General features: G+C 52.6%; 1 protein-coding gene across 1 annotated transcript; it reads left to right on the top strand.

The window, feature by feature from the left end:
• Positions 1-8,872: 8,872 nt before the first annotated feature.
• On the top strand, positions 8,873-21,451 carry IP6K3 (inositol hexakisphosphate kinase 3; the record flags this gene model as incomplete). Its single annotated transcript, XM_079713673.1, has 5 exons — positions 8,873-9,059; positions 15,658-15,868; positions 17,006-17,181; positions 18,192-18,367; positions 21,032-21,451. 5 exons carry the CDS (start codon positions 8,873-8,875, stop codon positions 21,449-21,451), a joined length of 1,170 nt encoding a protein of 389 aa, XP_079569799.1.
• Positions 21,452-27,178: the final 5,727 nt, after the last annotated feature.

The following is a 27,178-nucleotide window of genomic DNA, read 5'->3' as shown; positions in this document are numbered from 1 at the left end:
CTCTCCAAAGACGGCCACATCCAGGCCACATTCCAATTTCCCCAATTGCCCCCTAAATAGTTTTTAATGCTTTGGACCAGGATCCAATCAGGGGGCATCAGGTCAGTGTGTCTTCTGAGCCTCTTTCAATCTGGTAGCATCTCTGCCAGCCTCCACTCTCCGCTCCCCCATTCTCCCCCCACCACAATGACTTGCTGAATTGAAAGGCCAGCTGTCCCATGGGAGGGTAAGAATAGGGCTGGGTCAGCAGCTCTCACTACAGAGAGGGAAACTGAGTCCTGGAGAGGAAGGGACGGGGAGTCTAGGCAGAACCGCGTCTCCTGCCCCCACTGTGCAGTTTTCCTGCACCCTTGCCCCGTAGTGCTCCCACAAGGCCGGCTGCTTATCAGGGATCTGAGAAACTCCTCTTCTGCAAAGGGGCTGTGGTCCCTGGGGCCGTCCCAGTGCTCTGTCCCAGGGCATCCTGGGGGCGGCAGGCCGGGCTGAGCCCACCCATGGCCGGCAGCCTGCCCCTGCTTTCTCCTGCTCTGAGCAGAGTCCCTAAAGAAATCCTTCCCATGCGGCTGCTATCTTGTTCATCAGCAGCCGCCAAGGGAACAGCAATCAACTTTGTGTGCATCAAGCATTGGCTTGTTCAGGGACCTGGGGGTAGGGGGATGCTGGCCCAGATGGCCAACGAAGGGGGTGTGGGGTCCACCCACCCTCAGGGGAGGAGCTGGTGGGTTGTAGATGCTGAAGACCACTTCCGCTCTGCTCGGATGGACCCTCCATCACCCTCGCCCCACCTCCTCGGCAAGCCCCTGTCTCCGGTTTTGGGGTCCCTCCCCTGTGAATCGAAACTGGCACCGCACTCCTCAAAGTGTGCCTCACCCATGTCAGGAAGCTCCCCGGCCCCTGCCAGACAACCTTTAGAAAAAGCAGGTAGGTGACAGGAAGAGACGGGAACGTGGGGGGACGTCCACCTTGATGGTAACTTCTAAGCTCTTTAAAAACAGCCATCTGGGACAGGCAGGGGCACTTCAGCCACCGTCCAGGCTCTCTGAAGACAGGCCTGGCAAACCCAGGGCAGTTGGGGAAAGTGGCCCCTGATGGCTGGGCCAAGGTGCTTGCTGGCCCAAGGGCCTCCTCTCTGGGAGGTTCTGGCCCGTCTGCTGCTGCCCTCTGCTGGGCAAAGGCTCACCCTTCAGACTTGACCAGCTCAGCCCTGTGGCCTGTGGTGACCACACACTCCCAGACACACACACACACACACACACACACACACACACGCCTCTCCACCCCACTATTGTGTTTTGACCTTAAAAAGCTGTTTCTTCTTAGAGTCCTAAAGATGCCATACTAACCACTGGCAAGACCGTCTATCTCTGGCTCATAAGGCAGGTGGCTGGTTATGTGACTTAGAGAAAGGTGTGGGGAAGGATATCAGAGGCTGGGAGATGTGCAGGTCTGGATGTTTAGCAGTATCCAAGACCCTGGGCACAGCTTCCAGGTGGAGAGGTCCCCAGGAGCCAAGCCTGCCTGGGAGGGGCCGTTGGAGTTGTTCCCAGCCATGGCCAGGGGGGCCCAAGGTCCCAAGGTCCCAAGGTGCCGTCATGAGGTCTGGCTCTGTCAGAGTTGGGAAGGGAGAAGCCCTCCCCCGGAGCAGCCCTTCCAGGGCCCTCGGCTTCTGAGTCATTTTTACACCATGCGTCTCCCGCCCTGACAGCAAGCTCAGAACATCACTGCTGCGGCTAAGGACATTTGTCAGGAGATGAAGGGCTTCTAAACTAATAATCGCTGTATTAAAATCGCATTTGGTCCTCAAGCTGGAGGAACATTGGAAAATTTTAAATGTTAAGAGAAAAGGAGAGGGGGGAAAAGAAACCTTCCCTCAAAGGATAACATCGGCTTGGAAATAAGTCAGGAATATGAAGTATTGCTCTGTGATTCTGGAAATCAAGCCTTCCCCAGGAAATAGATGCTCTCCAAAGCCTCATCTTTCAGCCATGGCTGAGAAGGTGATGTGTGAATTCCCCCAGCGTTCAGTATTGATCCTACTGGGCCGGGACTGTGCAGATGGAGGAGCTCACCACCCCACAGCCCTTGAGTCATTCATAGGATGGATTTTAAAACTTGATTTTTTCCCCCCCAGAAAATAATCTTGTGCCTTCCAGGCCCTGATGGCCCCAGATGATACACAGCCCTCTGCTGTATGAGAAACTCCAAAATTCTCCTGCCCGTTACGACCTCAGCAGTTTTAAATGGTTTTCTGGTCCTCTCGTCTCTAATAGATTAAAAAATGCTCCCTTGGGCATTACAGATACACTGAATGGTACTTGTACCAAACCTCTGGCTCTGAGCTACCTGCAAAACGTACCTTAGAGCTTCAGAGGCGAGAGGGCAGGCCATAAACCATGCTGCTTCTGAGTCTGCAGCCCAACACATTTTATTTTGCAGTCTTCTTTTGCTGCAAGCCGCTTCTCAATTATCTCCTCCCCAGAACGCACCCCTCCCCCTCGGATGTACTGGGATGCGGTCCCGAAGGCTTCCACACCTTGGCGATCTCAGGCAACCCCCCTCCTGCCTAGACTGATGAGGGGGCCAGACAGGCACCTCCAGTCCACGTGGCCCAACCTCCTCTGCACCCACTCCATGCCCAGACCCCCAGCAGCATTCACCTCGGCCTCCCCACTCAACCCTCCCTCTAGTCCCGTCTCCCTGTCTGTCCTTGCCTTTCCCTGTCGCTCCCTGCACACACACGCCCCCAAACAGGCCTTCCTCAAGTTCCCCCAGGCTGAGCCTCCATCTCTCCCGTATCAGACCCCTTCCTGGACTGCCCACTCCACCCCTGTCTTGGCCAACAGCAGTATCTCTTCTAACCTTTTCAACTAAGACTCACTTTTCAACATAATTTGTTCCCTATGAGTCCCCCTGCAATACTCATTAGACTTTTAGTATCTGTTGATTGAGAAAACAGATGATGATAAAAAAAAGTACTAGGAACTCAATAACGCCTTTAAATCAATTTGTATTTTGGTAAAAACCAAAGCATTTCGATACATTTGAGAAATGATCGAGCTCCGTGGGTATTACTTTTCTAGTCTGCAGATAATGCTGGTGGTGGTGACGTGGCTTTCGGTCAGGGCTCAAGAGACCCACGGATGGGAGCCCTCCACCCACGGCAGGTGAATCCACACTACCCCCCGAGGGTGGCGCTCCCGCCGCCCAGTCAAAGACAAGTCTCCCATTCCTGATGTGCACAGCTGAGACACACAGCGTAGAGAGGGCCTCAGACAGGACCCTGGCCCCCACTTAGGGCTCAGGACTCCCAGAGGGAGCCAGAGCAGCTGCCCCTCCCTTACAAGGGAGACTGCATGTTGGGGGCAGAGCAGTCATCGGCCTTAGAATGAGACAGACTCACTATGGCTGAATCCCAGCACCAGTGCTCACTGGCTCTGGACCCCGGGAAAGCTCTTCTACTTGTCTCCATCTGAAAATTATTCTCCTGAGAAACAGAGATGGGCATTGTAAGGCCAGTGGTCCATAGTAGATGCTTCATAGGAGTAACTATGATCATAGAGGATATATTTGTGCAGTGAAATATTTGAGTGCCTGAGGTTGCTCCATACAGGGCATCCGGCTGTGAGTTGGTGAATTAGTCAGGATGGACTAGGTTGAGCTGCATAACAAAATACCCCCAAACCTCAGTGCCTAATATAGCCCAGATTTTTTTCTCTGTCATGCATAGTCACTCAGGAAGTGACTGTGCTTCCAAAATCACCTTGGCCAGGGAAAGAGGATTTAGGACACTGCTTTCTCTAAAAGCTCCCACCAGAAGTGGCATATGTCACTCCCCTCCATGCGATGTCGGCCAAAGCAAATCACACTTTGGCCAACGTACCTTCAAAGGGAAGTGAAATCATACCACATTCCCGTAGGAAAAAACAGAATATTTGTGAACAGTCTTGCCAATAACCACAGTCAACCAACTAGTTTCCAGATATAAGGAGCTGACAGCCTCTGAAAAGATAGAGATCATGACTCATTTAGTCCAAGCTGAACCCTTACAAGTTTGATTTGTGGTTTCACCTGCCACCTTCCCTGAAATGGGAGAAGCAAGTTCTAAAAGAGGTGTATCTTCCGTAATTTTTAATGAACTCTGGTTTAGCCTGTGGGGAGAGGTTTTATATACAGAAAGGATCTCAGGAAGAGGAACTAAGATGTGCCGACTGGTGGTGACGAGCCACAGTGCCTTCATCCACCTCAGCTTGATGGGTGACATCTGTCACTGCGCCTGACATCCCTGGTACTGTCATCCGTCCCCACTCTGGGAGCCAAATACAACTGGAGGCCCTGCTGTCCGTGACCCTCCTTTCAAACCAGGGAGTGTCTTGCAACCCAGCGCAGGCTGGCTGTCACTCAGACCCCGCAGGGCTGCACTGACACAGATGGTCCAGGGCCTTATTTAACGACCAGCCTGATGGCCGGGCCCCATCAGAGAAATTAGCCCTTGAGTCTCCTGGGGTGATGCCCAGAGTCATTTCATTCAGGACATGACCCAATGACAGGGCAGGAGGACACAGGGATCTGGGGGCATTTGACAACTGTTCCCAGGGGAGGGGGCACTAGGCTGAGCTCCTCTGGCTGGGAGCATCTCATCCTCCTCCCTCCCTCCTTCATCCTTCCTCCCACTTCTCCCTCTCCAAGGAGCACTAGGGAAGGATGCTGGCCAAGAGGTCTGGGCTGTGGGTCTGCGGGAGGAGGCATGGGCTGGAGAGAGGGACATTTGTCTCCCTTCAAAGCACTAAAGGGGGCCCTTCAGTGTGTCAGAGGGGGTGTGAGATCCTGTCTCTGGTGACCGCCTCACCTGACTTCCCAGCACCCAAGCTGAGTCACAAGGGTCAGTCCTGAGAACAGCCCACACGGTGACAAAGCTCAAGTGGTAGAGATGCTTGGGAAGAGGACTCCACAAAGGAGGGCTGTGCATTCTGTCATCTGAGCGTCCTGACAAGGCTGTGGCAATGGGCGGTAAACCAAGACTCACTAAGACAGTTACCCACCTCATCCCAGGGGCCTCAGCAAGCTGGTGGGGACGCCTGGAACAGACCCAGGCACCTGACTCCTTGCCCAGTGTTCTTGGGAAACAGAACGGGGCCCAGAGGCATTGCTCAAAGGCCAAGGCTTGGGTCAATGACAGGAGTGCCTACGTGTGGCAAAAGGAAGGTCTGGGCTAAGAAATGTCTGTCAACCTGAATTATTCATTTGGGACTTGGCAGGAAGGATGGGATGAATGGAGGTCTTCTCTAGCTCAATCCCACAGCAACAGACAGGAAACCTCAGATTCCTTGGGAATCCAAGGTCAGCATCAGTGCCAAGGGGAAGCCGCAGAGTGCTTCTCCGAGCAGCAGCAAAACCCACCTGCCTGCCTCAGGCAGGTACCCCGGGGGCTGAAGCCACTGCCCACCCGTCCTCCTTCCGCCCTTTCCCACTACCTGCCTCAGAACCTCAGACCACACAGCTCTGGAGCTGAAGGACCTTCAGATATCCCCTAAGCTACACCCTAAGATGACCCTTGAGTGGAAGGGCCTCACTTTCCCCAGATTCAAGTCCAGCTTTTTTTTTTTTTTTTTTTTGCGGTATGCAGGCCTCTCACTGTTGTGGCCTTTCCCGTTGCGAAGCACAGGCTCTGGACGCGCAGGCTCGGCGGCCATGGTTCACGGGCCCAGCCGCTCCGCGGCATGTGGGATCTTCCCGGACTGGGGCACGAACCCATGTCCCCTGCATCGGCAGGTGGGCTCTCAACCACTGCATCACCAGGGAAGCCCTACCCCCAGCTTTTTTAAAAGTACAAACTGGTTACCCAGCAGACACCCCACCAATGCCAACCCACACCAAGTCTGGGGCAGGAGAGTTTACGTTGCTGTGTGTGAGCCGTCTCGGAGGCCTGGGGTCTTCTGGCTGATCCTGGCTCCCTGAGAAGGTTTGGCCAGGGCTCCTGAGAACATCCGACACTGGGGATGGCAGGGATGGGAGGCGGAGGCGCTAGGAATGACAGTGCCTCTTGGGTCTGGCTGACACCCCCCCAGGCAGAAAGCTCCAAGCAGGTCAATACCAAGGCCCAGCTCCAGGGGGGCCTCACCTGACCCCTCACGATGGCTTCTGCAGCAGTATGGATCCCAGCCACCACTAGGACATGCACTCACTGTCATCAGGTAGCGGGAGGGCAGGCCAGGGGGCATCAGGGTAGGAGAAACCAGGCCTGGGGACAAGAAAACCTGAGTCCCTGTCCCAGCACAGCCAGTGACTTGCGGGTGACTTTGGCCAAGCCCCAGCCTCCTTGAGGCTCAGTTTCCTGACTCTCAAAGTAGAGAAACAGCAGCCCCCAAACCCTCTGCATCATGGTAGGTAAGCATGCTCTGAGCTAGTGTGCCTGGGTTCAAATCCCTGTTCTCCCCCTAATAGCTGGGTACACACAGGCAAGTTACTTAAGCTCTTTGTGCCTCATTTTCCTCATCTGTAAAATGGGGCCGATAACTAATTACCTCATAGGGCAGTTGTGAGGCTTACATGGATTCATCTATGTAAAACTCCTGGAACACTGCCTGGCTGTGTGTTTATTACCATTTATTGTTATTTTCTCCCCATGCCACCACTGGTAGGTGACATCCATGTCCTTAGAGCTCCTCGGGGGGACAGGGGGTGTGGGGAAAGAAGGGCGGTGGGCCTCCCAGCACAGCAGCATGAGGGCCTGACTGGGACGCTGCCTGGACGCCGCCAGAGCTGGGCTTGCAAAGGTGAGGCCAGGCCTGGTTAGCGCCAGGCACTGGGGAGACAGCGTGGTGCATGGGGCCTCGGCTCCTTCCAGGAGTGGCTATAAATAAACTTTACAACCTGGCTGTCCCTCTGCTTACCAGAAGTGCCTCTTCCTCCCTGACCCGGGGACAGGTGAGCTGGCAAAGTCTGACACACAAGTGAGCCCGGTCAGAGGAGAGGTGTCGGGCTGCCTTGGTTTTTCTCTTCCTTCCTCCTTCCTGCTTCGGCCAAGTTTGCAAGGAGGATTGGGTTTGCCAAGGAACTGTGATGTCTTGTCTCATAACCAGACTGAAGGTATCAACTCATCTTAGGGCTGAATCCCGATTTTCCTCGCATCTAGATGCCTCCCAACTTCTTTCCTCAGCTCCTGGGGGCAGATCCCAAGCAGGGCTCACCTCTGGGTGGTCTCAGAGCAGGGCTGGGGGGAGCCCCTCACCATCAGGCTCCAGTCCTCCTCGCCCCAAGGCCGCACCCCAGCACCCCCAGCCTCCCCAGTCACGCTTCAGCCACGCATCCAGCAAAGCAAATGCACACACCAGGCAGAAGCCACCCCCTGTCCCTTCCTAAAGGGGGGCTCTATGGCCTGCCACAGAGTAGCCAATTCGGGAGCGGCACCGTGGAGGGCAGTGTCGGGCCGGGCTGAGGCTTTCAACTCCGCCTGGTGCTGGAGGTCCAGGTGGGTGGTGGGAGCTTCTCTGAGCTGGAGTCCTGAACCAATTGACAGGTACTGCTGTGTGTGGAGCCAGCCAGCCATGCCCATGGTCTGGACTGAAGGTCAACAGAGGGTTAATCACGCCCAGCACTGCCCAGCCTAGTTGCATCCTTGGCCGGCCAGGAGTCCAGCAGAGAAGAGAGTATTAATAACTCCATGGTGACAGGCACCACTGCGGGAATGTCCTCTCAAACAGGATGAATACAACAACAAGAGCCTCCCCTTGCAGTGTCTCCTTGGCACTCTCCTGAGACAAAGTCAGGATGTTGTTAGGGGCCATGTTTCCAGCCCAGAGTTCCAGCATTTGCCTGAGGTCTGGCAGGCCCTCTCTTAGGGAGGGTGAAGGATGCACACGTGGTGGGGGACCAGACGAGGAGCCCCCGCTTAACTTCTGCCTGTGCTCCTGGCCTGAGGTGGGCCCCAGCAAGCCATCGAAGGCCTTGCTTTCCTCATTTGCAAGCAGCAGGGATAAAGTCGGCCCTCCCAGGGCCAGTAGGAAAATATGACCACCATGGCAATAATGCTAGAAATAATCATGATAAATCACATTTATTGAGCACTTAGCTCCGGGCACTGGGCTAACCTTTTCATGGGCTTATATCTCAGTTCTGAACCCTAAGTCCATGAGATGGGTATCATAATTATCCTGTTCTACAGATGGGGAAACTGAGGCCCAGAGAGGTTTAGTAACTTCCCCAGGTCACACAGCAATGATGTTGTGGAGCCATGATGGTGCACAGCAGATGTATATGCAATATTAAAATGAAGCATTCCTGTACCCCTCCAGCCCCTGCAGGATGGTGAGTCCCCACCAGCAGGGACTCTGTTCTCATTGGGTTGGGATCAAAGTTCCCAAAGGAAGGCAGGCAACGGGACATGAGAAGTTCAGACACATTCACTGCACTCTGAAAGCTTACAGTTTCAGGTATTGTTTTTTTGTTTTTTGAACGTTTTAATATTAAATTTCAAAAGGCACAAAATGGTGTTTAGTGAAAAATCTCCATCTCAGCCTTGCTCCCCAGAGGCAGTAACTGTTACCAGTTGCTTGTAACAGATTATTCCAGAAGAAATCGATGCCTATTTACAGTCTTGTTTAACTACCTGGGGGTCGTGGCTGGCGACTTCAAGTGCTGCCCCCACCAGCACACCACCTCCCTCACATCTTTCCCCTTCCTCCTCTGCTTTCCAGGGAACCCCGCCAAGAGCCCTCAGCCAGGAAGACACCTGTGCTATGACAGTGATAAAGGCCAAGAAGGAGAAAGTTGAGGACTGCTGACAGCCCCGCCTTCTGTCCGGGAGCTGCTACCTCGACCTCGGGCCCTCCCTCCTCTTGTGGATTTGCGAGTTGCCCCCTTCCCACGCTGAAGCATGGTGGTGCAGGACAGCATGGACACCCCTGGCGTGCCACTGGAGCCCTTCCTGCACCAGGTCGGAGGTCACCTGAGTGTACTGAAGTATGATGAGCACACGGTGTGCAAGCCCCTCATCTCCCAGGAGCAGAGGTTCTACGAGTCCCTGCCACTGGCCATGAAGCGCTTCACTCCGCAGTACAAAGGTGAGTGTCTGGGCAGTCCCCTGTGCTCAGTATCCCCGCATGGGGCCAGCACGGGGGCGGGCGCCCACACCTGCCACCTCCTCAAGCACAGTGGTGTGTTGAAGTGTTGCCGTGGAGACCTGCCCCTCTCCACAGCCCAGCTGGCCTTCACAGCCCCAGTTTCTCTGAACTGTTTGAGGCTCCAGGCCTGGAGTGTTATGCCATTTGGCGTCCTACAAATTAGCTCAAGCCACCAGGCTTCGAGGAATTGAGAATGGGATAAAGTGATTCCCCAGCCCCACCCCGCCTTGATGGGGCATCCTGGTCTGTGCTTTGGGAGTGCCATGGCTGGGTCCTGTGACTGTGGTTGGTAAACATAGGACAGGTGGAGACCTCCTTCACCTCCCTCAGGTGACCCAGGTGCATGGCAGGAGCCTCGGGTCTGAGACAGGTTATGGAGGGGCTGGTTCACAGTGTGTTTGGGAAACCAGAATTCCCACCCTCATCGAGGGGCAAAGCCGGGGCGTTTCCGCGGTGTAGCTGGCGAAACGGTGCACGGAGCAGTGTGTGTTCTGGATCTGAGCACAGAGTGGGTTCTGGGCAGAGAAGGCCGGTGGGGGGAGGGCTGCTGTTTGCTGGCCTCCGGACAGGGGCACTCTGTGGGCTGCCAGCATCCGCGGGGCAGGCTGTTTTGTTTACATCCAGCCTTCGGTAAAAGCGGTTCACAGGGCTCAGGGCAGGACTCTGCCAGCCGCGGGCCCATAAAGGGATACATACTCAGAGAAAAGACCTCTTTTAGAGGATTTTAGACCTCTAATAAGTCAGTAAAAAACTTACCTGCATTTCAGTGATGTGGATAACTGGGAAGGATGGGGCCTGTCTTCATCGTTGTTTCTCAAAGTGGGATGCAGGATCAATCAACTTTACCAGAATTGCTGGTGTGTGTGTGTGTGTGTGTGTGTATGTGTGTGTGTGTTTAAATGCAGGCTCCCAGGCCCCATTCAAGACCTCTGAATCAGAATCCCTGGGGTCAGGGCCCTGGAATCTGTATTCAGCATGCTCCAGATTCAGACCCACTGAGAGGGGCCGAAGACCTTGAGCCCTGGGCATTGCTTCAGTCATGGGTTGCCAGCACCTCTGAGAGTCTGAGATAAGACAAATGAGAGACAGGAGTGGATGGCTGGTGTACAGCCTTTGCAGGCCTCTCCGGGGGGCCTTCTGGGGCCACAGGCCAGTGCTGTCCATCAGCTGTGGATCACTGCCCATCTTGTCTGAGCACCCGCTGGAACTAACATCTGGCCCTCCACAACTGAACTCAAGCCAGCAAAGGGGCAGCAGGATCTCGGGTGGGGTGGCCTCCTGCCCACAGCATTTCACGCTGGTTCAACACAGCTCTGGAGCTGAGACAGGCTGCCAGGGCAGCCCCAGGCAGAGTGGGGAAGTGAAAGAGGCCGGTGGGTTTCCAGGACCACATCCCGGTGCCCTCCCCGTTCCCTGTCTGCACGAACCATCCTCCATTTTGGGGGGGTGGGGCGTGGGTGGGTTAGGACCCCACCACTCTGGGGAGTCTTGGGCACTGTCGACTCTCCAGACCCCTCCTCTGCCCTGCTTCCCTCTCAGGTTGGGCCCATCCTGGTACCACCCGCCTTGGGGCCCTGCTAACTTGCTAGATTAATTTGAGTCATCACTTCCTGCATCAGTCTTTGCCTTGGGGCTTCATTCAGGAGATGATGTTTGCAAACAAAGTCGGGAGGGGCCGGGTCAGGGAACCACAGGACATCTCTCAGGTGAGACCACATAGCCTGGCCGAGGGTGAGGGTGAGGCTGGCGTGACAGGAGGTTTCGATGATGCAGAAACGCTGATTCCCTCACCTGCCCGAACACGATCCACGTGGTGCCAGCATCCAGGCACCACCCAAGGAAACGTACTTCTGAGGACACACTAGAAAGGGCTCAGAACTGGGACCCTCAAGCCCTCAGACGCCAGGGGCAGGGAGCTGAAGTCAGGTTTGGGATGGGAAAAGGTCCCTCGAAGGACCTCAGGCTGTGCGGGCATCTTGTTTCACCAGAAAAGAAAAGTAATATCAGCCAACCCTTAGTGTTCACTCAGTGCCAGACACACTGGAAGCAGTTTCCCTGACTGACTCGTTTAATCCTGACAACAGTCCTCTGAGGAAGGTATTTCTATCATCCCCATTTCACAGGTTAGCAAACTGAGGCACAGAGAGGTTACCCAACTTGCCTCAGGCCACTCAGCTAGTGAGGCAGGGCCAGAAAGCAAGTTTGGCTCCCAAGTGTGGGCTCTCGGCCCCCGAGGCCGGCTCCACCCGTGACTATCACTGAAGAGACAACTCCTCAGGTGCCAGTGCTCAGGGGTCACCCAGCCCAACGTGGGAGGGGATGTGAGTTGCCCAGGGTCACTCAGCTAGTGACTGCAGGTCAGGGGAACTCAAACACCCACAAAGCTGCCACAGGGGTCTCCCTTTTCTTTCTGGTGGGAACAGCCCAGAAAGAGGGGCTGTTCCTGACGTGGCCGCCGCATGCCCCGGAGCCCACCCTCTTCCTTCTCACTCCCTGCACGGTGATGGCAGCGGACTGCTGGGCAGGCACGTCGTTCCCAAGGGCAGCCTCCCTGCGCCAGGAGCTCATCCTGGACCCCTTGCTGGGTTCCTTGGGCATGACAGCGTCTTGAGGCTGTGTCCGTCTGCCTCCCAGTCTGCCCATCGGCTTTGGGTGAGTGAGGACATACTCCTAGGTCAAGTTGGTAGTGGATGAGCCAGATTCATATTACAGATAGTGGCAAATAAATGTTCTCATGAGCTTAAAAATAAATACATGACAGAATATTCACGGAAGCTGCTCGGCCAAATCGAAATTGCTGAGATGCTCTGGGCACGTCAGCCAAGGCAGTGAGCACTCATATCTGCCCAGCTGACATGGTCACAATGGAGGTGCTTGGGGGGCTAGTGAGTAGGCAGACAGGGCCGGGGTCCCCCACTCTCCTGGCCAGGCAGGGGCAGCAGAGTGTTGGGAGCCCGTGGGCCGCCAAGTCCCCATGGACACCCAAGGCAAGCTGGAGGCCAGGCTGGAGCCAACAAGGCTCTAGACTAAAAGAACAATCCAAGCCCCAGGGAGTCTGGATTCAACTGACTTGCTGCTCTTGTCAAGGGCAGGCAACCCGAGATTGTTTGCAAGGCTGCTATGTGCTATGGTCCCAGGTTTCAGAGGGAAGGGCTGGGCTGAGCCGAGAGTGTGTGAGAGGGAGGAAGACAGACCAACGGAGACACAGAGCCAGGGAGAGGCATGCAGGGAGACAGAGCGGGAAGGCAGAGACATGGAGTCTTGCTGGGTAGCTCTAACAATATGAGAAATAGAAAAGACTTTCGTATCTTATTGGTTTGGGGTTATTTGCACCTCTGCTTGCCTCCATCTATTTAGACATTCAGAATGGATTAGATGAGACAAGAGCTGGAGCCTGGAGAAGTGGGTGAAGGTCACATTTCTTGTCCCTCCAGGGAGGCCTCCTGGGCCCAGGGCTCCCCAGGACCGTGGTTTCTGGCAGGCCTGTCACCTTCGCTTCACAAGTGGGAAAGGCCAGGCGGCCGCCGGAGGGTAACTTGGACTTAACGAGATCCAAAAGGGCCTTGTCTTTGGCCAGAACCCCTTCCTGCCTCCCCAGGAGCCAGGAGGCTCCAAGCCCCGCAAGGACAAGCACAGAGGCCAGCCAGCTCCCCCTCTTCTCACACCTGGAGGGTAGGCTCTGGGGCCTGGGGGTGGTTCCCAGGTCAGTCCTCCTCCCTGGAACAAGCACAGCGACCCTCCCACCAAGAAGTCAAGGCTGGAAATGTAACACCGTATCCTTGGGCTTCTTGGCGCTTCTGGCCCTCGGCACTCTCACGAGGTGGTGGCATCGTAGCCTCTCCGTTCGCTCCTGTGGAACAGAATGACCAGAACAAATGTGACTGGGGACACAGCAGGAGTGTGCCTCATCCACACACGGGTAAACATAGCGTGATGACACAGGAGTCTCCCGATTAAGTCCCAGGCTCAGTGTGACAGGCTGTTCCGTCTCCCATATTCACGGCTGGCGTGGCCTTCATCCCTTACCAACTGTGTGACCTTGGGTGAGTTATCAATCTCTCTGAGCCTCAGTGACCACAGTCAAGTGCCTTGAAGGCTTAGTGATCAACAAAATGCACATAATGCTGGCACACAGTAGGTGTAAAAGACCAGGTAGTGGTTATTACTACTGTACTTGTGTCCCTGACCTGCCATCAGCCCCCTGCTCTCATGAGCAGGACAGCCCTGGTGGGCTTGGTCTAGGGATGCAGGCTACTGTCCAGGTAAACTACAGAATGCCAGGTTCAAGTGCGCTGTTATGGTTACTATCATGATTACTTCACGGGACACTGGGGCCTGGGATGAGCTAAGGAAGAGCAGAGTTTTTTAAGGAACTGGAGGGAACCGAAGGTCACGCTCAGGCTGCAGAATTAGGGCACTGGGAACCTGAGATGACAGGCCTGGCCCAGGGAGACCACTGAGCTAGGCACAGACAGGCCTGGAGCGTGACTCGCTGAATTATAGAGCAGCCCTGAAAATGAATGTCTGCTCTGAGCAGCCCAGGAGAGCTGGGCAGGGCCACACGAGGGGAAATCAGCTGCCTTGGCTGCTGGTTCAGCAGAAATGACCACTTAAACGCTGAGAAGGTGACCAAGTGGCCGGGGGAGGAAAGCAACACCTGGGAGGATGTGACCACAGACAACCCTCCCATCTGTCAGGGTCCCAGCGGAAAATGAGCAGTACATGCCAAGGGAGTTAAATAAAGAGAATTTTTCAAGGGACTATTTACAGAATTGCACACAGGATTAAGGGAACAACTGGGGAGACTTCCCTGGTGGTCCAGGAATTAGGACTCCATGCTTCCACTGCAGGGGGCAGGGGTTCAGTCCCTGGTTGGGGAACTAAGATCCCACATGCCATGCAGCGCTGCCAAAAAAAAAAAAGGGGGGAATAACTGGGGATGGTGAGGCAACCAGGGAGCGGCACGTCTGGAAGACTGTAACCACCCCCAGGCCTGAAGGGCCGAGGTGAGGGCATGGTGGAGCTGAGCAAGAGGGAGGCTGCAGAGAAACACAGCCACGGCAGAGCCACGCCGCAGCAGGGAGGGAACAAGTGGGATAAAGCCCCAACCTTTCTCCTCCCCTCCCCCCATCTCCAGCCAGTATCCTTCATTGGCCCAAATGTCAGGCAAAAGAGCCATTGGTGCATGCCAGAGTCAGCCCCCAGGCACAAGATGGATGGAGAATGGGTTGGTAGAAGAAGGAGCAAAGAGAGGGTCCTCACGGCATCAGGTGCAGGAAGAACAGGGAACAAAGGACTCTGTAGAGAGCCGGTTCTCTCAAAAACATTCGTGTGGGGCTTCCCTGGTGACGCAGTGGTTGGGAGTCCGCCTGCCGATGCAGGGGACATGGGTTTGTGCCCCAGTCCGGGAAGATCCCACATGCCGCGGAGCAGCTGGGCCCATGAGCCATGGCCGCTGGGCCTGTGCGTCTGGAACCTGTGCTCCGCAACGGGAGAGGCCACAGCAGTGAGAGGCCCGCGTACCGCAAAAAAAAAAAAAAATTCATGTGGCCGTCTCCTGGGCCACAACCATGAGTATCTTCCACCTTCATCAGAACTCTGGCGAGGCTGGGCACCCACAGAGGGAGGGCTGGACCCTGCCACCAGAGCGAGAAGTCCAAAGAACACCGCAGAGCCATTAACATACAGGCCAGAGCCAATGACCTGACCTGGTCAATGTCCTAAAGGAGAAGCTCGGCGAGCGCATGGGTTCATTGGGTGTCCTCACATCCTTCTCTATCACAGCCAGCGACTGGAGTCGGATGTCATGCCTGGATTACAAACACCGGTGGTTAGGAGGTACCACTGGAGAAATCTTACACGCCTTCTGTTTTCTATCAAAGAACCACATTCTGTCCATAATCTTCACGTGCTGTGCGTCTAACCAAAGGCAATGGCGAGCGTCAGTGTGAAAGCCAGGGATGCGGGGGAGGATGAATGAAGGGGCAACCTGAGCACCAGGAGGCTGTTAGAGGAAGGCTTCCTGGAAGAAGCTGCTCAGATACAGGTTAACAGAGGGGAGAGCCAGGGTGTCGAAGGAGGCAGAGGACAAGGGGCAGGAATGAGAGGAGCCCCCGGCTTCCCTCACTGCCACTCAGAGGCGGGGCCCCTCTTTGCAGAGGACCAGCTTGGATGCCCCCAGGTTGGGCCCCGGTGGGGTGCTGCGGGGTGCCTGGGTGGTGTGCTCGCGCACAGAGGAGTGGAGATGTGAGGACAAAATGTACGCGGCTGCTTTGTTTCAAGCATTAAGGGGCAGGGAGAGGTGACGAAGCAGAAGCTGTGCCAGCATCCATACGAGGCCATTTTCTGCAGGCTCCGCAGCTCTGAGCTCATTCTGGAACAGGACCGGGTTCAGGCCAGTCCCCGTAGCTCTTCCTTGAGAGACGAGTTGCGGGAGGGGGGCGGTTGACCACTGCCATTAAACTATAGTTCAAAAGGACATCACACTGCATCCACTCCGTAAATGTCATCTGGTTTCTCCATCCCTCCCCTTCTGCAGGCACCATCACAGTGCACCTCCGGAAAGACAGCCGAGGCCATCTCAGCCTGGTTGCCAACCCACTGAAGGAGAGCCGGGGCCCCTTCAAGGTCTCCACGGAGTCGGCGGCCGTGGCCATATGGCAGACCCTCCAGCAGACCACCAGCGGCAGCGGTGCCCTCCCCCTCCCCCAGTGGCAGCACACCCAGCTGGCACACTCACTCAAGGAGAGGTGAGGGCCACTTGGCGGGATGACAGAACCCGGGCAGCACGTCCCTAGCAGGGACCAGCACTGCTCCCACCTGTGCCCAGGCCGATGGCTCCCCATTAGGGCCAGAGCCGAGAAAAGGAGAAATTCGGATGAAGGCTCTGTCTAGAATAAGTCAGGTGACCAAAAAAAAAAAAAAAAAAAAAAAGGAATGCATTTTCTTTGGTGCCACTTCTAGAGGGAGGATTTCAATGCATTTCATCTCGGAAGTGGATGCACACGCCGAGTCCTATACAGAGCAGACATTCAGTGTATATTTGTTTCATCAAGTACCTGTTTCACTGAGACCATGAGGTGTCTCTGGAGGGGGAAAATGTGCAGAGCAGAAACCCCAGAATAGTTGACATAAAGGAAAAGTGTGGCTAATGCCTCTCTAAAGTCATCTTCCTTAGCAGTCGAGACTGGAGAGATGAGAGGTCAATTGCAGTGCTCCGTGGGGCCCTGGAGGCTCCGGCGGCTCAGGATGCCCAAGGTCCTTGGAGAGTTCTCGGATTAGCTGACCTTTCTCAGATGAAAAGGATCCCTGGGGACTTTTTTAAACACTCATGGGAAACAAAAGGGAGCTAATACAATGAAAGTACCTCCCTTCCCCAAGGATCTAATTAAGCCTCCTGGCTTGGCGTCAGGAAGCGGTGCATATTATCTCCATGTTACAGACGGGGAAGCCAAGATGCAGAGGGCAGGAGAGGGTGGACCAAAGACCTATGATTCTTCCCCCCCGCCGCCCCCCGCCGTGGCATCTGAAGCCACAGTAACAGCCTAATCCCCAGCCTTCTGATTCCAGGCAGGGTCGCCGCCTCTACACTGTGTTGCCTCCATAGGGAGGTAATGACCCAGGTCATTTACAAGTGAATTTAAACCGCCTCAGCCCCGTGAGGAGGTGACATGCTCCGGTGAGTTATTCCGGAATTTAGAGAGACTGCTTCGAGGCCTGCAGCGTGGCCTGATCTGGTGCCCCGGGGCCTGAGCAGGGCCGGCAGGGCACTCGGAGGTCCTGCAGGCATCCTGAGAGTAGCCAGGGAGAGTCCACATCAGGGTCCAGCCAGGAGAGCCCAGCCAGTCACAGGGGCCCTGACTGTTGTGTGCTCCCCTTGCCTGCAGCCCAGCCACAGCGCTCCTGAGGTCCGAGCTCCACCTCAAGGCCCAAGTCCCCTCCCTGGTGGAGGTTGTGAACGGGAACCAGACAGAGAGGAGAAGCTTTAACCCGTGGGGCCTGCACTGCCACCAGGCCCACCTGAGCCGCCTGTGCGCTGAGTACCCTGAGAACAAGAGGCACCGTATCCTTGCCCATGACCCGCCTGCCCGCCCAGCCACCACTTCGCACGGTGCTGTCAGGGGCGCGGGGCGGTGAAGGGGGTGATAGACAGACGTTTGGGGGCAGGGCCAAGGGAGGCATGGGTAGGGAGAGAGAGCCTGATGTGAGGGAGAGTGGGAGGCACAAGCCCTCCCACCTGGGACCTAGGAGAAAGCAGATCTCTCCAAAAGAAAAGCCAGAGGCTGGGGAAGGAGGACTGGGGGAAAAGCTGAACAGAGTGCCCCTGTTTGGGCCACTGGCTGTGTCTCTGCCACCTGGGCAGTGGGGATGGGCAGGGCTGGGGTCTCTGTGGGCAGATAGGAAAGATGACTGCCATACTGGGTGGGGGTAGGGGTGCGGGTTCAAAGGGTGGGTGGGTCCCTGCGCCCAACCTCCCTTTTACACCTCCCACAAACTCAGTGAGCAAATTCAGGCTTGAAATGCCCCCCTTTTGTCACCTCTGGGCTCCTTCCCGCAAACCGGTGGCTGGTTTCTCTGTATTTACTAAGACACATCTGCAACCCTCATCCCTAAGAAGCTTTTGCAAGGTAATTACTCCGCTGAAATTAATATTCCTGCAACTCATCTCCGAAGCTAACATCAACCCACTTCTCCCAAAAGGTATTGGCCCATTCAGTGACTCGAGGTTTTAGCCTTATGATTTTCTGCCATAAAATGTAAATTGGGCATGGCCTGCCAGGGATTTCACTCCTGCATTTAAATTACAATCTCAGAGCAAAAAGGAAAAGGAAAAGAAGCTCACATTCTCATCAACTCCCACTAAATAAATGGACTTATGAAAGCAGCCTGCAAAGCTAATACCTTGAATTCTTCACAGCGACTGACAGGCTGGTCTGTAATGAAAGAAATGGGAGTGAAGGGGTGGGGCTCAGAGGAGGGAATCTCCAGCTAGCTTCAGAGGCCTGCTAACCGCCTCCTGTGGGGCAGTGGCCTTTATGTCCTCAGAAGCCTTCCTTAAAGTAGCATGACCAGGGTTCCTGCTGCTGGAAAACGTCGTGTCACAGTACAAGCATCCCTGCATCTTAGACCTGAAGATGGGGACCCGGCAGCACGGGGACGATGCGTCGGAGGAGAAGAAGGCCCGCCACATGAGGAAGTGTGCACGGAGCACCTCGGCCTGCCTGGGTGTGCGCATCTGCGGCATGCAGGTAGGTGGGGGACATCTGCGGGGCTGGGCAACCTGGCATGCCCGCTAGGGGCAAGGATGTCTCTCATCCAGATGCTGCTGCCCCCCGCAGGACCCTTCATTTTGTGGGAGCAACAGAGACCGCGGCCAAGCACATCTTTCACCAAGAAAACGCGTATCTTGGTCTAGGACACACTGGGTTTTTTAAAGAGTGCCTTTCAGGATAGTGATATCAAAACCCCACCATTTTGGAGGAATGTAAATTGGTGCAGCCACTATGGAAAACAGTATGGAGGTTCCTCAAAAAACTGAAAATAGAATTGCCATATGAAAAAAAAAAAAGAATTGCTATATGATCCAGTAATCCCACTCCTGGGCATATATCCGGACAAAACTGTAATTCAAAAAGATACATGCACCCCTATATGCATAGCAGCACTATTTACAATAGCCAAGACATGGAAAGAAACTAAATGTCCATCGACAGATGAGTGGATAAAGAAGATGTGGTATATATATATATACAGTGGAATACTACTCAGCCATAATAAGAATGAAATAATGCCGTTTGCAGCAACACGGACGGACCTAGAGATTATCATACTAAGTGAAGTAAGTCAGACAGAGAAAGACAAATACCATATGATATCACTTATATGTGGAATCTAAAATATGACACAAATGAACTTCTATGAAGCAGAAACAGACTCACATAGAGAACACACTGTGGTTGCCAAGGGGGAGGGGGTGGGGGAGGGACATTTTGGGAGTTTGGGATGAGCAGATGCAAACTATTATACATAGGATGGATAAACAACAAGGTCCTACTGTATAGCACAGGGAACTATATTCAATATCCTGTGATAAACAATAATGGAAAAGAATATATATAACTGAATCTCTTTGCTGTACAGAAGAAATTAACACAACATTGTAAATCAACTGTACGTCAATAAAATTTTAAAAACCACCATTTTAAAACTTATCTCAGGGTCTCTGGCAGTTGGAACTCTCCATGTGACCACGTTGGTCCTGCCCATGTTGAGAGCAGACCTTTGATGGCAGTGTGCAAGCAGGTCTGGGAGAGAACTGAGAGAAAGTTTCTCTGCGTGCTCCGTTGGTTTCTCGTTCTCTTGAACCATGAAGCTGAACCCTCTCCTTCTCAGATGCTGGCAGGCAATCTGCTCTTTGAATCCTTATTAGCCATTCCCTGTTCTTTCTCTGCCTTTTCTGCTGCTTCTTGCTACCTCTTCTCGTTAACAAAGTGGGAAGGTCGTAACCTGCATAGCCCAGCAAAGGAACGGTTAATTTTTTATTGCCCCGACTCCACACTTCATTTTTGCTGTTCTGATGTGGCTTATAGCCAGGGCTGCAGGAGAACAGGAGGAAATAAACTTCCTCCAGTGGCTCACTCTTAGAGTCTATCTACTAAAGCAAAACCAGACACGGATTTGAAGGTAATCGTTATCGCTTTCCTTAACTGAAACTGCCACCCCTTGAAGCTGGAAGTTGAGTCTATAAATGTGTGGCACAGATGTCCCTAGGAAGGCTTGGAATGCAGTCCTCAAGAGAATGGAGTGTGACAATTTGTGGAGTACATGGAATCTCTCTCTGGACCTCAAACCTTCTGAAATTGATCTGATTTATTTAGAAAGAGATGCCTGTCTTATGCTTAGGACGGCTAATTGTAACAGATGATCTCCAGCCCTCCAAAGGCAACACCAAGTCTGTGGTACCTTTCTGATTTTTTTTTTTTCAATTCCTGTTTTCTGTAAACATATCATGTAATCTGAAGGCAGGGAAGACCTGAGAAACTGTCTTGGTCAGGTACGGGCAGCCCTTCCCAGGTGTGCCAGGCAGAGGTGTGCCAACTCACCCTCTGGTCATGCCAGCCACTGACCTCCGTTCAGCCTCTGCCTGCCTCTGCCATCTGAATGAAATGGGAGCGGCTGCCACTGTCTCCCCCCTCAGCATCTCTCCTCCATCTGCTCCCTTCCGGTGGCCAAGACATGACAGGGGAGGGGAGAAGGGCTGATGCTAAGGAGAGGAGCCACCCACCCCACAGAGCTGCTGTGAACCTTCCCTGCTTCATCCAGGCTCCCCTCAACCTCACTGGCTGCCTGAAAACTCCATCCACACCTGATCTAGCCTGTCTTTTCATCTCCAAACAATTCACCCCACTCTACCCCCAGAGCCATTATGGTTTTCTTAGAATCTGCAGAGAAAGGACTTCATAAACTTTGTTGGGGGAAATTTTAATCTACTTGGCTTTCCAAGGCCATTGGCTGTGATTTCAGATTCCCACTAAAGCTTTCTCGCTTGGGTTTGCTAATATTTAAAGAGGGCCAGAAGCCAGGGTTTAAATCATGGTTTGGAGGTTGGCATTGGAAATTCACAAGAAAGGAGATCCAAACCTTTTCCTGGTGGGCGGAGGGTCACCTTCATAGGATGAAGGATCTTTAGACCTTGGATTCCTATTAAAGGCTTGCACAGAAAGCATTTTAACATGTAAAAGTTACACTGGTGCTTGATGAAACATCATCTTGCCAGTCATTGCAGCCATTCTTGCCCTGCATCTCTAGAAATCTGTTTATATATTAGGTAGCTTGTGATGCTGCCACTGTAGCAGATGTGATTTTTTTTTGTTTGCAATTCTTCACATTTTCTATCTTCTTTTTAATGTAAGGTTTATCAAGCCGATAAGAAGCACTTTCTCTTCAAAGACAAGTACTATGGAAGAAAACTCTCAGTGGAGGGCTTCAGACAAGCGCTTTATCAGTTCCTGCACGATGGGACCCGGCTCCGGATGGAGCTGCTAGAGCCCATCCAGCGCCAGCTCCGGGCCCTCCTCTCAGTCATTAGGAGCCAGAGTTCATACCGGTTCTACTCCAGCTCTCTCCTCATCATCTATGATGGGCAGGAGACTCTGCAGACACCCCACGGCAGCAATGTCATCAAAGTTGACATCCGGATGATCGACTTTGCTCACACAACATACAAAGGCTCCTGGAATGAGCACACCACCTACGATGGACCAGATCCAGGCTATATCTTTGGCCTGGAAAACCTCATCCAGATCTTTCAGGATATTCAAGAAGGAGAATGAGGCTTGTTGGGCCCATCCAGATTTTTCTGGAGGATAGTTCTCTAAAGGGGCCTGTTGGTAGCTAGGGTAGCCTACACACCCCTGAGATGTGTCTGTAATAATTATATCTACATTCAAAAGTCATCTCTATACATGGCAGGCTATACAAACAGCTGCTAAGGAAACCAGCTCTGGAGGTGATTCACATACCCTGGCATCTTGCACTCATGCCAGTCATCGTAGGTTGCACAGCAGGATGAAATGGTGCCTTTCTGGAGTAACGGGTGGGGTGCAGAAGAGTTAGAGGCCAGCATTACAGTGAGATTCTGGAGTATTTGCATTTAAAGATGCTTTCTTGTTGTCATGCTGCAGTCTCACAAGCTGTAAGGCAAAAAAACAAAACAAAACAAAACCTTACTTGAGGAAGCCTGGAAGAATGAGTTCCCTAGTTATCGTTTTTCTGCTCACATGGGCTGCTGGCTCCCAGGGCAGACAGAGCTAACGAATGTCTCTTACCTTCCTCAGAGGCACTGTTGGTGGGGCAGGTTGAACTGGGACAGATCTGCCCATCTCACCAGCTTTGTCCCCAGGTTCTGAATGGACAAGGACAATCCCAGTCACAGTACTGGCAAACCAAGACCCCAGCTTCTCCATTTTGGCCCGTGGAGAGGCGGGTCCTATGGGAAGTCATGATTTTGTCAGATTCTGACCTTGAAATGCAGCTTCCTGTGGGGGTGAATTGCGCATAAGAAAGATGTAAACTTCTACTCTCCGCTTTCTATTTATTTATTTAGGGGGTGGGGTGGGGGAGTCCGAAGAGAGGAGCCTGGAGGACCCAGGAAACCAGGCAATGTTTACGAGACGGGTGGACAAATGTAAATATGGAACTGAGAGCAAACGGTTCTAATTAATTCCTTCTTCTGCAGCGTGGAGACCTATTATAATGCCCTCGAGTCAAGCACTGAGATACATTACCCAATTAGGCAAATAAATTTGTTAATAAAATTGCTGAGGTCACCAGTGATTATTTGGTGTGCATTATTACCCTTTCTGTTTGTTGAGTCTGATCATCTTACTGTATGGTAATTCCAATTTATGGGTGATTAAAGTATACACAGCAAGAACACGTCACCGATTTCCTGTAATCCTTCAGGGAACCTGGGTGAGAAATGGTGGCTAATAAAATATCTGCATGTATCACAAGGTGGGCACCAGACCTGAGAAGTAAATGGTCCTTTCACGTAAACCTTATGCAGTGCAAAATGAAACCATTTTTGTATTCTCATAGCTAATTATCATCAACTTTCAAAAATCCACACCAAAAAAAAAAAAAATCCACACCAATAGAAGGAAAGAATGCCTGCACAGTAAAAACTTCTGTTTAATTTTAGTTTACATTATATGGATTTCCAAGCAAGGTAACTTACCTACTCATGATTGGCTGAGGTAGAGATGTGACTAATGTGCATGCCCTGCATCCATGGTGGAGAATTGAGTCAAAGCACGCTGAGTGGCAAAAGCAAGTCAGCCGAAAACAAAATATTTGCTAATGACAAAAGGGAGCCCTAAATATTGCTTTTTCTGGGTCACTTCCTTGCTTGAGAACCCGGTACCACATCAACCAAGTCCAAAGCTCCCTGGCTGAGCTTCTGATTTCTGTCCCCATTCTCTGCCTTTTGTACTGTGGGAGCTGCCTGAGGCTGAGGGCAATGTCAGCTGGAATCTAAGTCTTTTAGGACTGGCCACCCATGTGGCTAACGATGCTGCAATGGCTCTCCGTGGCTGGCTCCTCCTTCCTGCCCATGTGATGACCCGCTACCCCTTTACCCCACGGTGCCCTTCACGGGCGGCCTTCTTCCTCCTCTGCAAATCTTCCGAGGCTCAGCCCAAATGATTCTCTCCTCCTCCTGAAGATGTCACCAACAATAGTGCAGTTTGTTGCAAGGGACAAAGTTGGCTACCGTTTTAGACCATTCTTCCTAGACTCCTGGACTCAGAGGGGCAACTGTGGTCTGGAAGCTTGTGTGAGGCTTTGCAGATTCAGCAACTTGGCTGAATGAGTCCACCCAAGTATTGCAAATCTGGGTAGAGGGAGAAGAACAGAAAGATTCAGAGAGAAGAGAAAGTGATGGGTGTGTATGTGTTTGCTCTCCAATCTGAGTTTACTGAAAAATGGCAAAAGGGTGAGGGAGCCTCAGGTATCCAGCAATCGGCAAGCGCATCCCTGTCCTGCTCAGCTGTTCCCTGCTGATCTCTTCGCTAAGTGCTATGGATGATCCAGCTCTTGGGAGCTTAGATTCTAGTTGAGGAGGCAAAAAAAACCCACAAATGAACCGACCACAAACCATACAGTACCCAATGATACAGCGGATTAATCCACATGGTACAGAGGATCAATCCTGTAATAAAGTTGAACAGGTTTGCGGAGAGCTGAGTCATCACAGAAACTTGGAGGAGGTGAGACTTCGTCTGGGCCATGAAAGGTGACAGGAGTGGGAAGGGGCTGGGGCATTGGTGAGGGGTGGGAGTGGAAGGAGGGGAAAATCCAGCAGGCTCGTGTGAGTCTGTTGACAGACCAGCCCAGTCAGAGTGGGGGGGTTTTGTGGCTGAGAGTAGAAGTGAGTAGAAAGATGGAGTGAGCCCAGATGGTGGAGACCCTTGGAAATCTGGCCAAGTATCTAATTCATTTGTTCACAATTTCATTCATCTGTCCTTCCTTCCCTCCATTCATCCACCCAGCAGATATTTTCCAAGTGCCTGGTACATGCCGCACAGTGCCAGGGCCTTATAGGAAACCAGGAAGTGTGAGGATTGTGGTGTTATCCTTAAGAACCTTATGACTTAATGAGAGAGTAAAGACCCTCATGTGAAAATATCACGGGTGCTTCAATGGGATGGAGGCCGTTTGCTTAGCAGTGCAGAGTGCTACACAGGAGAGCAGAGGCAGTGAGGACTCCCTGCCACATGGGGTGATCACAGAGGTGAAGATGAGCCTTGAAAGGGAGGCAGGTCTGAAAGGTGATCAAGAAGAGCGGGTGTTCCAGGAAAAGGATCAACAACCACAGGAACGGGGAATCAAGCATTCTGCTCAGGGCACAATGAGTGGCCTGTGTTGACCACAGAAGGATGATGTACGGGGCACCGAGGGAGATTAAGATGGAAATGGAGAAACCCCAGAATGTGAGAGTTAGAAAGGGCCTCTGAGCCTTCCACCTCTACTGCTAGCTCTCACCTGGAACACTGCAAGAACCTCTCCTCCCCAGACTGGGGAGCGCTCTTCTTTTTTGAACTGAGAAGCACACAGGTAGTAGTCAGAGGAGGATAACTATTTGCAGACAATCTCCAAACATCAGTGGCTTCACATTTCGATGCACTTGGGTTGGCAGAGAGCCTCTGCGCCACACAGTCATCCAGGGATCCAGGATCCTTCCATCCTGTGACACCACCATCTTCAACCACAGTCCTGAAATTTAGACAGCATGGAGAAGGCAGCCCTCACATCCCATCCTGTGGCCCTACCCAGATGGAGTGGGGGGTCTGAGATTACTTTAATTGTGTGCACAGGATGAGGAAATGGGTTTGATGAGAACCTAGTGTGTCTCTACTGTAACCTCTTTCTCCATAAACCTCACGTCAAATTGATACCTGACTTATGGGGGGAGAAACAGAGACATAAAGAGCAAGTGGGGGGCGTGTGGGGTTAGCAGGGGACTGGCAGCACCAGAACTGTGGGTTCTGACCCAGATCCTCCCCCAGGCCGTGTCCTCACACAATGAGTGTGCCCAGAGTGCTGGCAGATTGACTTAGCCTCTCCCCAACCTCAGTTTCCTCATCTGTCCCATGGGACCTCTGACTCGGTCCTCAAAACAAATGATGGGGAGGAGCAGCTGCTCCTGACAACCCCCCCACCGGCTGGGGCGCAGGGACAAGGACAGCCTGGGAGACAGTCAGCCAGCCCCAACTCTGTCCCTCTGGAATCGCCTGTGTGATTGAAGAGGAAGCTCACAAGCAGCGTGTTATTACAGCTTTTCCATAATGCAATGTCATCAGGAAGGCCTGGGCCTCTGGGCAGCACCCTGGCAGCCCCATCACTCTTCCCAGCTGCACGGAGCCTTTTAGACCATGCTGGAAAGGGCAGGAAGCAGTCTAATAAAACACATGGCAAGGCAAGACCACTCTCAGCAGCTCTTCAGAATGATCTAAACTTTGGACTTTTGATTTAAATCTGCATCCTCTGTGGCCAAAACATAAAAGAGAAGATGAGGGAAAGAACAAAAGTGAAAGTGTGGGTGCCAAGAATCAGAGGGGAGGGAGGGAGGGAGGAAAGCAGCTCTGGGATGACACCAAGTCAGGCGCTGGCCAGACAGGCTGACTTGCACCCAGGTTGGCTCCTTTCCATTAGGCATTGCTCAGAACCCCTGTCACTAAGCTGCCCTGAGATGGGACAGGAAGTTTGAGAGCTCATCCTAGAACAAACTCCAGAAATCTACCCGCCCCCGATTTGCCCTTCACCTTTCTTCCTCAGACCTCTAAAGAGGGGGTGGGAATGTTCATTGCAGCTCTATTTACAATAGCCAAGACTTGGAAGCAACCTAAGTGTCCATCGACAGATGAATGGATAAAGAAGATGTGGCACCTATATACAATGGAATATTACTCAGCCATAAAAAGAAACGAAATTGAGTTATTTGTAGTGAGGTGGGTGGACCTAGAGTCTGTCATACAGAGTGAAGTAAGTCAGAAAGAGAAAAACAAATACCGTATGCTAACGCATATATATGGAATCTAAAAAAAAAAAAAAAAAAAAAGGTTCTGAAGAACCTAGTGGCAGGACAGGAATAAAGACGCAGACATAGGGACTTCCCTAGTGGCACAGTGGTTAAGAATCTGCCTGCCAATGCGGGGGACACAGGTTCGAGCCCTGGTCCAGGAAGATCCCACATGCCGTGGAGCAACTAAGCCACAATTACTGAGCCTGTGCTCTAGAGCCCGTGAGCCCATGTGCCACAACTACTGAGCCTGTGCTCTAGAGCCTGCGAGCCACAACTACTGAAGCCCATGAACCACAACTACTGAAGCCTGCGTGCCTAGAGCCCGTGCTCCACAACAAGAGGAGCCACTGCAACGAGAAGCCCGCGCACTGCAACGAAGAGTAGCCCCTGCTCGCTGCAACTAGAGAAAGCCTGTGAGCAGCAACAAAGAACCAACACAGCCATAATTTAATTAACTAATTAATTAATTAAAAAAAAGACGCAGACGTAGAGAATGGACTTGAGGACACAGGGAGGGGGAAGGGTAAGCTGGGATGAAGTGAAAGAGTGGCATGGACTTATATATACTACCAAATGTAAAATAGATAGCTAGATTTCATATATATGTGTTAGCATACGGTATTTGTTTTTCTCTTTCTGACTTACTTCACTCTGTATGACAGACTCTAGGTCCACCCACCTCACTACAAATAACTCAACTTCGTTTCTTTTTATGGCTGAGTAATATTCCATTGTATATATGTGCCACATCTTCTTTATCCATTCATCTGTCGATGGACACTTAGGTTGCTTCCATCTCCTGGCTATTGTAAATAGAGCTTCAATGAACATTTTGGTACATGACTCTTTTTGAATTATGGTTTTCTCAGGGTATATGCCCAGTAGTGGGATTGCTGGGTCATATGCTAGTTTTATTTGTAGTTTTTTAAGGAACCTCCTTACTGTTCTCCATAATGACTGTATCAATTTACATTCC

Source organism: Hyperoodon ampullatus (genome assembly GCF_949752795.1).
Source record: "Hyperoodon ampullatus genome assembly, chromosome: 10".
In the NCBI taxonomy this organism is placed as follows: Eukaryota; Metazoa; Chordata; class Mammalia; order Artiodactyla; family Ziphiidae; genus Hyperoodon; species Hyperoodon ampullatus.
The sequence above is the reverse complement of the archived record's forward strand: the minus strand, read 5'-3'. Positions and strand labels throughout refer to the sequence as shown.